The 12,008-nt window shown below is 40.0% G+C and overlaps 1 protein-coding gene across 1 annotated transcript in view; it reads left to right on the top strand.

Moving 5' to 3' along the window:
• SORCS3 (sortilin related VPS10 domain containing receptor 3) overlaps nt 1-12,008 on the top strand; it is a 585,972-nt gene that overhangs the window by 559,448 nt on the left and 14,516 nt on the right. Inside the window, exons 20-22 of the mRNA XM_029932551.1 lie at nt 102-235; nt 9,416-9,539; nt 11,144-11,256. Of these exons, the coding sequence (XP_029788411.1) occupies nt 102-235; nt 9,416-9,539; nt 11,144-11,256 (371 nt within the window). The remainder of the gene's footprint in view (nt 1-101; nt 236-9,415; nt 9,540-11,143; nt 11,257-12,008) is intronic.

Genomic DNA, 12,008 nt, shown 5'->3' on the forward strand with positions numbered 1-12,008 from the left:
AGTTTATGGGATTAGGCATTAAGATTAAGAATCAGGGAGTGTGATGAAGTTTGTTTATTCCAAGAATATAAACACTGACATCCTTTTCCTTGTTCCTTCAGGTCCCGTGGAGCATGTTCATCTCCGAGTTCCATTTGTCGCCATAAGAAATAAGGAGGTCAACATCAGTGCAGTTGTGTGGCCCAGTCAGCTGGGGACCCTCACCTATTTCTGGTGGTTCGGCAATAGCACAAAGGTTTGGCCCTTTTGGATCATGTCTGAGTTGATCTGTGCTGAATTCTTCTATCTTTCAGTTTCCATGTTGACATTGGGAGCCCTGGGCATGTGGGGAGTAGGGAGTACTTAATGAATCTATAAATCCACATAATTGAACACCACGTATGTCTCTATACTAGATTCATTATTATAATAGGGAAAGTTCAAACAGTCCTGAAGAAGAAAGAGTACTTTGAGAAGCTATACAAACTTGTTTCCATAATCAATATTTCTAAAACTTCATTTGCTCTGTTTTGTTTTAATCCTGGACTCTCCACTCACTAGCTATGTAATGTTAAGGAAGTCACTTAGCATCTCTGACACCCAGTGATTCCATCTGGAAATGTGAATTAGATCTCTAAATACAGAGATATGGAAATCAAATGAATGCATGTAAAGAACCCTTCTCCAACACCTATAGGTGATCTATGAAGCCCAGGGTTCCCTTTAGGTTCTTTTTTAGGCTAATACTGCCAAGCCTCTAAGAAGGGGACTAAGAGGTCCAAACTCTGAACTTGGCACCTCCTCCCTACTCCCAGCAATTGGTGACAGTGACACTTGTGGCAACAGTGACTACATTTGTATAAGTGGAGCTGGGAGCACTTAGGCTGAGGGTCTCTAAATGCAACAGCTTCATGTTTTTCTCTCTTCCTGATTTTGTCTGTGCATTTTGCTTGGCCATTCTCGAGGTGATTGGCATTGCCCATCTTAGAGAGACCTTTCATGTTCAAAAAAATAAGATATTGGGATGCCTGAGTGGCTTATTCAGTTGAGAGTCTGACTTTGGCTCAGGTCATGATTTCACAGTTCGTGGGTTCGAGCCCCACATCAGGCTCTGTGTTGACAGCTCAAAGCCTGGAGCCTGCTTCCGGTTCTGTCTCCTTCTCTCTCTGCCCCTCCTCTGCTCATGCTCTGTCTCTCTTTCTCTCAAAAATAAATAAATGTTTAAAAAAATTTTAAATAAGTAAATAAAAATAAAAAATAAGATATTATATCAGATTTGGAAATGCTGGACCTGTCAAGAAAGGAGAAATATTCAGTTCTAGTGTAGTAATTCCTTTAAAAAAGGAATGAACATTGACAGTTTTGTTTGTTCGAGATGACCAAAAAGAACTTCAGCCCCTGCATGGTAAGAGTGGGAGATGATTCACCCTGCCCTTTTTTAGGGAGGCAGCATGACATTGTGGTGAGCACATGGACCTTGGAGTCACAGAGACAATGCCAGCTGTGTGAGCTTGATGAAGTCATTTGGCCTAACATTTAATTCACTCAATGCAAATTGGAGAGAATAATGCCTGTATCACCTCAATTGTTGTAAATATTAAGTAAGGTTCTATGTATCTCCCTAGTACATGGTAGGCACTCACTAAATGGTTGCTTTTTATTTGACATAAAAACTGGGAGTTAGAACGGGTAGATAAAAGACCTAGACTTATGTACCCAAGGGACCCTTTTCTGTTTTCATTGTTCATACTATATACTTTCAAGTCAGTTTCTTAATATAGGTTATGATGCTTTTTGGCTTTCTGGAATGATTATTCACCAGGACAAGAGATACAGAAGTTAGTTATTAAGATCCCCATTTGGGACCTTGGAGAAGTGAAGCTCCCTGCGTGAGATGAGCATCCCAAGGTCAAACATCTGGTTAATTGTGGACCCAGGTCTCCTAACTCCCATCTACCATCCACCACCCCCAGCCCCAGGATGCATTGGCTGCATCGCTCTGTTTGTCTTCTAGAGGCTACAGACCCTAAAAATCCTGCTTCAGTCACTAGCAGGCATACATGGTGAAAGAGTAAAGAGAGAGTCATTTGGGAGGAGAAAATTAGAAACAGAGGATTATAAGTGCATTTCTCTGCTGAGAACTTTTGGCTGTCAAGCCAGGGAGTCCTTTTCTGTTAGCGTTCATTTACCAGGTGATCCTTACTGTGGCTGCTGTGTGAAGGAGGGAAGTTCTTGGCCATCATCAACACAGTGATTTACTCAGCAGCTCACAAGGAGCTGGAGATGCAGTGTTTCTCTACAACACCATTTTCCCCCTTTGACTGTTTGTTTTCCCCTCTGAGTATCCTAAGACCTGAATTCTAAGACCTTTACTAGTTACTTTATCTAGTAAATTTTGATAGATAAACACAGACGTGGGAAAGTGACTGGGGTGTCAGGTTTCTATTTCTCTAATGATTATCTTTGTTTGCTTAAACAAATCACCCGATCTAAATCTCAGTGTTTTTTCTCTCTGTAGAGCAAGGACACTAATATCCAGTCCACAGACCTCACTGAGTTATTGTTTGAAATATATCCCTAGCTAATCTACGTTATGCTGTATTAGGAGAGGGGAACGTCTAAATTACAGAATCGCATTACAGTTCTGCTTTGGTTTCGTGTGATGGTAACCTGAGATACTCCTTGGGTTAGGAATTCCACCTATACGCCTGAGCATGAAGTGCCATGCAAACACCCAGAATAGGTTCCAGTTTTCAAGTAAGAGATCTGGGTTGCTGTCCAGACTCCGATTCTTCTTGGCTGTCTGTGTGTAGTCAATCATGCAATTTCTCTGAACCTCAGTTTTGGTCTTTGAAGTGTCAAAGTAATAATGGTAGTAACTATTATTAATGAATAGTGCACAAGTAGTAACTAGTAATAATAACTATTAGTAACTTAGATGTGCTTAGGACACATGTAAGCCCTTGAAAATATTAGTCACATTTTCCTTGTCATTTGCATCAATGCCATCTACATTTCGATGGTGTATCTGACTTGCTTTCATACATGTTTCTCTCACATCTAAGAGTGGTTATTTGGTCCAGGTGAAAGAAATATCTTTTCAGTGCTTTTTGCTAGGATCTTGCCGGAAGCACATCAAGGTGGCCTCGTTGCTCGATTGATCCAGTGAGCATGATATTTGACTGGCAAATTAATGAGTATCTCTGAATGTTTTGGTGAGAGCTCTGACTCAGTGCTGTTTGGTTCCCACTAACTAGGAAATTGATCTGTAAAATGAGCTAATACTAATTTTTTAATGTTTATTTTTGAGAGAGGCAGAGCTTGAGTGGGGGAAGGGCAGAGAGAGAGAGGGGAGACACAGAATCCAAAGCAGGTTCCAGGCTCTGAGACATCAGCACCGACCCTGGATATGGGGCTCAAACTCATGAACCATGAGACCATGGCCTGAGCCCAAGTCAGATGCTTAACTGACTGAGCCACCTAGCTGTCCCAGGAGCTAATATTAATTTCAGACATTTATTTCTACTACCGCTTTGTGGGAAGTTCTTGCTACGTATCATTTTATTTAATCATTAGAACATTACTGACAGAGAAAATTATCCCATTCTTCAGAGAAAACACTTAGGTAAATAACTTTTGAAAATAATGGTGTGTGTGTGTGTGTGTGTGTGTGTGTATGTGGGTGTGTTGTGACTGAGTGAATTAGGCATGTTCACCCAGATGGTTGAAATAAATCAACCACTCAAGAAGAATCAATTCACCCCTGCCTTATATATAACCCTTCGCTTGGTGGTGTCAGAAATATAGAAACATGTACAACATTGTCCCTACCTTCAAGGAGATTAAAGTTCAAATGAGAAGGCATGATGAACATAAATGCAATGATTGGTGAGCAAATGTGATGTACAAGTAAATAGAAGAGAATAAGCATTCCTGAAGTCTAGCAATAGTCTCATATGCCTATAAACCTATAACAGAGATGTGAAATTGCATCAGTAGCTCCATAGATCTTATTCAAGAGCACATATTTTGTGCTAGATGTTTTGAGGAATATAAATCTATATGAAGTCTATTCGTTATCTTTAAGAAACAATCTGGTGGAGAATATGAAGGGATAGCCACTATAAGGTAAGGTGATAGGGATGTAATATTATTGGTCCAGTCAAGCAGCCAAGGTAGTGATGGATGCACACTTTGTTGGTCACGGGGTGAGTCATGTATGAATTTGGTCTTCACCTGGCATTGAAGAAACAATAGAATTGAGGCAGAAAAGGGGAAAGATTTATATAGAAAAATAAGGCCTGGTTTTATTCTGCATAGACTGATTCAGACAAAACAGAGGGTTCCTTTTGGCAGAAATGAGAGAAACTGAGAGGTAGGGAAGATAGGTGACAAGTGGCTTTGAATGACATAAATGGATGTTATACTTCATAGATATTCATAGATATTTCATAGAAATTCATATTTAGGATAGGATGACAGAAGATAGAACCAGACATGGAAAGTGATACTTTAGACAGTGAGATACTTTTGATGAGCTTTTGGATGTGTTTGAGTGTGTGTGTGTGTGTGTGTGTGTGTGTGTGTGCGGGTGTGGGTGTGGGTGTGGGTGGGTGTATGTATGTGTGTGTGTGTGTGTGTGTGTGTTGTGTGTGTGTTTGAGTGAATTTTTTCCCTTATGAATTTTCACATTAATCCCTTAGTCATAACACCTGTACAGATACTATTTTTCTGGTCTTGTATATATTTTAGTTTATTTTTTACATAGTTCTAATCATGGTATATTCACAATTATGTATTTTCCCTTTTCTAATTCATATAATAGACACTTCTTACATGTAACTAAATACTCTGCAGAAGGTTTTATGTAAGGTGGGCATAGTGATTGCGTAGTCGGTCCAATTTGCAAATGGTAGCTTTAATCAAGGTATATATTTAAATTGTAGAGGTTTAATAATGTTCAATATTAACGTGACTTACAACATCTGGGAAATTGGTTTGCAGTTTCCAAAGATTTCCCTGAAGCTCCTTGTTCCATTAGTCAAGTGGAAATGTCATAACTAAATAGTCACTCAGAGTTTTGTCGATATCTTTCTGGGCTCAGTGGATGATATGTGACCTGTCGCACATGAGGGATTCTCTATGGGCAGGGATATAGCCTACAACCCAGGAAGGAATGAGGTATTATTCCAGGGGGTCTTCCTGTGGGCTGCCACTGCCGCTTGGACAAGGCACAGACATAGAGAAGTCAGTCTACTGCCTGTTAGATTTGTAGGGCTCTGAAAGGCCAATTTGCTGGGATTAACAGAGGTCTGGCTTAATAAATGTGTCTGCTTGCCTAATAGATTTAGCAAATGAACCTTACAATACTTGATTTAATTTAGCATTGTGCACCAGGTATCGGTGGCCAACAAGGAATTCAGGAATCCTGTTGAGTGTTCCAGGTTTGCAAGGAAGGTGAAATCAGCCATGATGCCATGGCAGTTGATGAAAAATAAAAGCAATTTGGAAAACATAATTAGCTCCTGCTTCTTCCCTAGTATGGAAGCCTGTGGTCTGCCATCTGGGGACCCAGTGTTCCCATTCAGCACTATTTGCTGTGACTCAGAGCCCTGACTGGCTGGTAGGATGGCACATTCTCTCCCACCACAGATGGCCTTCCCTTTGTCCTGCAGCCCTGCACCCTTGTTTGGCCCCTGGATCTCCTGGGGAAACATCCAGATGGAGAGATCAAATATGTAGGGACAAGAGGAATTTCACCACTCTCAAAAGAGATGCCTTTGCCTGGCAGATTACAGCTACCCAAGTCTAAGGCTACAGGATTGTGTAGAGAAAGGAAGGCGGCAAATAGACCACTGAGAGCTGAAGAAGATGACATGGAAGTAGTGAACATTTCAGGAAGAGACAACTGTTAAGGGAGAAAAATGCCTGGTGATGGAAGGTGGGAAGGTGATAGCTGAGGGTAGAGAATCAAAATGGAGGACAGTGGAATATAGCCATGGTTAGAGAGAGTCAGTCATTTATGGAGTCAGGAAAAGTAAAATCTCATTGGCTCTTCCTTTCATATCTTCTCTCCCAACATTTTATTATGGAAAACTTCAAATATACACTAAGGTTGAAATAAGTTTACATTGAACATCCTTACACCTCCCATCTGTAGTCTACCTTCACATTTACTATGCTTGTGTTATCACATGTCTGTCTATCTGTTCTATCCATCCATCCATCAATCTTAATTTTTTGACTGATGTCAAATTTTAGACACCAATATACTTTGTCCTCAATGCTTAGGCTTGCAAGTCATTAACTAGAGTTCAGTATTTGCTTATACTTTTCTCCCCATGGTAGTGTGAAATGTATCAGTATGAGATACACAGGTCTGAAGTATGCACTTTCTGAGTTTTGACAAGCACGTTCACATGTAACTCAAACTCCTGTCAAAATGTATTACCATCACTCCAGAAAGTTCTCTCATTTCTTTTCTCAGTCAATACCCTGATCCCCCAAACCAATCATTATTTTCTTTTCCATCATGGATTAGATTTGCCTGTTCTAGAACTTCATCCATATGAATTCCTTTCTGTAAGGCTTCATTCATTTCTTATAGCTTTGGGATTTATCCATACTGTTGTATGTATCAGTATTTTTTGCCTTAATGTTTATTGTGTGAATATGCTATGGCATTTTTATTATTTTCCTATTTGTGAATTCCTGGGCTATTTTCATTTTGGAGCTATAATGAATAAGCTTCCATAAAATTTTTGTTTGTGGACATATGTTTTCTTTTCTCTTGACTAAATTCTCAGGACGGCAATTGCTAAGTCATAAAACAGAAAATGGTACAACTACTTTGGAAAAACTGTTGCAATTTCTTATAAAAATAAACTTTTTCCTAAGTGGTTATGTCATTTCACATCCTACCAAAAAATGTATGAGAGTTCCACTGGCTCTGCATCCTTAATATTTTATATTATAATTTTGAAAGAAAATTTAGCCATTCAGTTGGGTCTATAGTGGTGTCTCATTTTTATTCCAAAAACTATGACTAGGTAATGAAGCAAGTGAAGATTTCCTAACAGATAAGATTCAATGAGTTGACCAGTAGGGACTAGAAAGTTTGCCCAAAGCCATTCATTGATCCTCTATATTCTGCTTGCTGAATAGGCGCTCACATCTCTTCCAACATAAAGCTTTCATTTAACAGATAAAGAACTAAGGCCCAAAATGGGGACAAACTTTGCCCAAGGTTACTTATTACAACAGTAATTTAATAAAGCCAGAGTTGAGTTTCAAATCTTTGTTCTTCTTACACTAGAGATGGCAACTCTGTGACATACATATTGTCTTTCCGTAGTTATGGCCAACATTGGTATATTGAACTCAACTTGACTTTAGCTTCCTTCTCAACACAGGACACTAAACAGACACCATCTGCCCATGGGAGTTGACATAACTCACAGAACCTACTTGCAACTGATTCGTTGTTTAATTCAGAAGGCCGTACCCTTGTGTATATCGTTGCTGAGCCTTAGAAATACTTGAACTCTGGGATATGCCCTTAGTTAAAGGAAAGAGTATATCTCTTTCTATAATCTCTCCTTTCTTTCCCATAGCAAACAAAAAGGAAAGTGTGTCAAAAGCTTAGGGCAGTATCTCTAATCTTGCCCAATTCCAGCTTTCAGCCTCATCATAAAATAATGGAGGTACAGAATTATATTTTTATTTTATTTTATATTTTATTTTATTTTATTTTTAATGTTTGTTTTTCAGAGAGAGAGAGAGACAGAGTGTGAGTGGGAGAGGGGCAGAGAGAGAGAGAGACACAGAATCAGAAGTAGGCTTTTTAAATTTTTGTTTTATTTTATTTTTTAAAGTTTTAATTTAAATTCTAGTTAATTAACATACAGTGTAATATTAGTTTCGAGTGTACGACACAGTGATTCAACACTTCTGTGTGTTACCTGGTACTATCACAAGTGCACTCCTTAATCCACATCACCCATTTAACCCCACCTCCCCACTTCCCTTCTGGTAAACCATCAATTGGTTCTCTGTAGTTAAGAGTCTGTGTCTTGGTGTGTCCCTCTTTTTTTTCCCCTTTGCTCATTTGTTTTGTTTCTGAAATTCCATACATAAATGAAATCATATGGTATTTGTCTTTCTCTGACTGACTTATTTAACTTAGCATAATACTTGCGGCACATTGGTAGTCTGTCTGACTCCAGAATTTTAAAGCAGAAGAAATCAAATTATATTTCAGAGGCCCACTTGAATATTCTGAGCTGAAAAGGAATTTCAGTCTTTCAGCAGAGACACTGTCTGAAAGCTGCATCTTTGAGCCTCTGCAGGGCCCTGGCATACACATCTAGGCCATGTTTTGTTAAAAGTGCATGAGGGTGCTATGTAAGTGCTGGCCCACACCCACCCCCTTAAAGAGGTGCTCTATGCATCTCCAGCTGACTACATTCTTGGTCCCCATCCCATTGCTGTCCTGCCACTCAGAAAGGAGAGGGAGTCTGCTCATCTGTGCTTGTGACCTCTCTTTAAGAGCTGCCTTATAGCAGCCTTCTACTGTTCTGTCTTACCTTATAAACAACAGGAACTTGTAAAGGCACAGGCTTGAGATGACCACTGAATAATGACTCTTCAATCTCAGGACCTGCATTATTCTCTTCAATAAGCACCTGCTTTTATCAAGATCCTAATTCACAGGAAAATAATATAATTATTCTGTTTCTCTCTATTCTTGGGAAGCCCCCATATGTTACAAAAATAAAGCAGAAAAAAATAACTAAAATGGTCATAAATATGTATGTTTATATATTTTCCAACCTATGTAAAATGCTAGCAGTGCTTGGCAATGGAAAACACAGAATAAAGCAAAAAGCCAGTGACCTGACCACTCATCCAACAGACATATATATTCTGTATGAAGGCGATGTGCCATGGATAGAGATACAGAAGGAGGAGGTTACAGAAGTAAATAAAATGTGATCCTTCCCCCCCCCCCCACTGAAAGGTCTTATAGTCCAATGGAATATAGGAGAAAATGCAAGTGACACAGAATACTGGAGAAGAGAAATAAATGATCTATTCCTAGAGCCAGCTGGAATAGCTTACAAATGTTGCTTCTACTTTGCTCCTGGAGAAGGAACAGAGTGACATACAAAATCCGGAGTGTCTAGTCTTATCTTCATCTTTCAGGATTACATGTTACAATATATTTCAAGGATATTAATGCTCTTTCTGGATACTGGGTATAATCCCAGGTTTTGGAAGCTACAGAAAGTGATTTTCTTTTTCCCTTTTCAAGTGAGGATCGCTTGGGGATACACAAATACTATGCAGATTTGTGTCAGTATGAGATTTATAAGAAAGGAAGAAAATCTGCTATCTCACAGAGGACTAAATGGGTATTTCTACTCTTATCTTTTAGCCCCTCATCACCCTGGATAGCAGCATTTCCTTCACCTTCCTGGCAGAGGGAACCAACACCATCACTGTGCAGGTGGCTTCTGGGAATGCCCTTATTCAGGACACAAAAGATATCGCTGTTCATGGTAAGCCCGAAAAATAGTTCTGAAATGCGCCCTCCTGCCCAACCAATCCCCTCTGCTCACCCTGATGGCGATCCCTGCCTGCTTTGGAAATTCCCCAGGCCAGGGGAAAACTTATGTAGGTCAAGTTTTCCAAACACAGTTTCTACCTTGTTCCTGAATAGACACTGAGGTTATAAGAGAAACTGGCACAAATGGGCATGGAAAAGCCCTTCTTATTTCCCTAGAAGTATGTGTACCACATCTTGACAGGGGTCTCATTAGACAAAGACATATCGTAAGTTTAAGGACACCAAGCTAGAAAGACTATCATAGAATCATCTAGATCTGATGTCCTCCTGAAGGATCTACAGCATGAATTCATCACCTACCCTTTGTGACCATGGGCACCTGTGATTTCAAAGGAAGAGTCATGGTCCCTGACATTGCAGAACTCATAGATCAGTTACTGAGAAGAACTACACATAATTAACTGTTGGAAATTCTATCATCCTTGGCTGCAGAGGCTCAAAAACAAGGCTAAGAATATGAGGGCAGAGCTAGAAAAGAGAGTGGTAAATGGGGCCACCATCCTGTTCTCAATCTTGGAGAACCATTCCTAACTACTGAATCTATTTTAAATATATTTTGCTTCTAGCACCATCCCACACAATCTCCCCCAGGTACCTAAAGACTGCTACTATACCTGGGGTTTTCTAAAAGGTTGTACTAAGGTACGTGGTCCTCTGACTCGGACCATATTTCTTCAGCCTCAATTCAGATGAATGCCTTTTCCTATATCTCTGCAAACTCAATACTCTGGCTCTCTCAACAGGCATCTGGAAGCCGTTTTAAGCAAACATTTTTATTGAATTGTGCATTTTTAAGGTTTTATTTTAGAGAGAGAAAGAGAAAGAGAGAGAATGAACATGAGCCAAGGAAGGGGCAGAGGGAGAGAGAGAATTCCATGCAGGCTTCACACCCAGTGTGGAGCCCCACACAGGGCTCAATACCAGGACCGTGGGATCATGACCTGAGCTGAAATCTAGAGTCAGATGCTCAAGTGACAGAGCCACCCAGGTGACCCTAATGAAGTGTAAATTTAATGCAGATGAGTACATAGATCATAAGTGTCTAGTTTCATGACTTACCACAATGTAAGCAGACCTGTGTACCCACCAGCCAAGTCAAAAAACTGAACATGATCAACACCCTACACGCAGGGTTTCAGTCTAATCCCCTGATGCAGTTTTTAGGAGGAAGGTCACAAGAACTGAGGGAGGGCAAGTGACAAGTTTCCATTTAACGAAGCACAGTTTGAAAAATGCTTTATCGTTGGCCCTACATGATATCGCCAACAATAGCAAATGTCTCCTTCTTCTGGGATTTCATACTTATCTTTCTTTTTAATTCAGATGCTAGCAACTCTTCCCTGGTAGGAGCAAAAATCCACTTCTATTCACCAAGTCCCACCTTCTTTTCAGAAGCCAAAAAACATGCTGATTAGAAGGGATTTTAGCTGAGGCCACATGAAAGACTGGACCTTTTCCCTAAAGCACAGTGATCATGCTCTCTGCTAATCTGCTACCCCTCTTTCAACCCCACTCACACACCCTCTCTCCTTGTAGAATACTTCCAGTCCCAACTCTTGTCATTCTCTCCAAACCTGGATTACCACAATCCTGACATTCCTGAGTGGAGGCAAGATATTGGCAATGTCATCAAGAGAGCTCTGGTTAAAGTAAGTTGGTTTTATCTTTGCTTACATGTTAGTATATAAAGAAAAAAACCAAATGGTCTGGTCCAGAATCAATTTTCATGGATTAAAACCACCATTATAGTTATATAAGAATTCTCTCTCTGTAACAAGAGAGATAAGAATGAGGAGGGTAAAACAAGGATGGAGCTAAGTGAGAATAGGGGAGGAGAGACAGAGACAGGAAGAGTGTCTGAGGATGGGAATTGACCCTGTCTGTATACTGAACTTTTCTAAGACAAGAGCTTGACCCCTTTAATGAACTAATGGACGCTGCGATCATTGAGTCTATACAGACTCACTAGGCTTGTTCTTTGACCATCAGGGGTTTTCTTGACCAGATATTTGGACTCACAAGACTATCATTAGCTATATGTGACAATCATGAGCCTACAAGCCAGAAAAAAGAACATACCTTCAGGGTAATAGAGTTCTAGATGTAACTCAAGGTCAAATTGGTCATAGAGAGCTTTGAAAGGGTTTTGTTAACCCTTTGCTCAGAACTGTACTAGAACATGGGTTTTCAAATGCAGAGATAAGTCTAACGTGATTAGTTCTATGGCAGAGTCATGGTCGGCATTGCAAAAGAGCAGGAAGAAAAGGAGGAGTCACACTCTCCGGGAAAATGCAGGATTAGCACCTTATTTGTGATTTAATAAATACTTGAGAGCTAATTAGAATGGTCTTTGCAGGGAATACTTGAACTCTGTTTTAAAGAGCACATGATGGTTAGCAGA

This window comes from Suricata suricatta, chromosome 2, assembly GCF_006229205.1.
Source record: "Suricata suricatta isolate VVHF042 chromosome 2, meerkat_22Aug2017_6uvM2_HiC, whole genome shotgun sequence".
NCBI lineage: Eukaryota > Metazoa > Chordata > Mammalia > Carnivora > Herpestidae > Suricata > Suricata suricatta.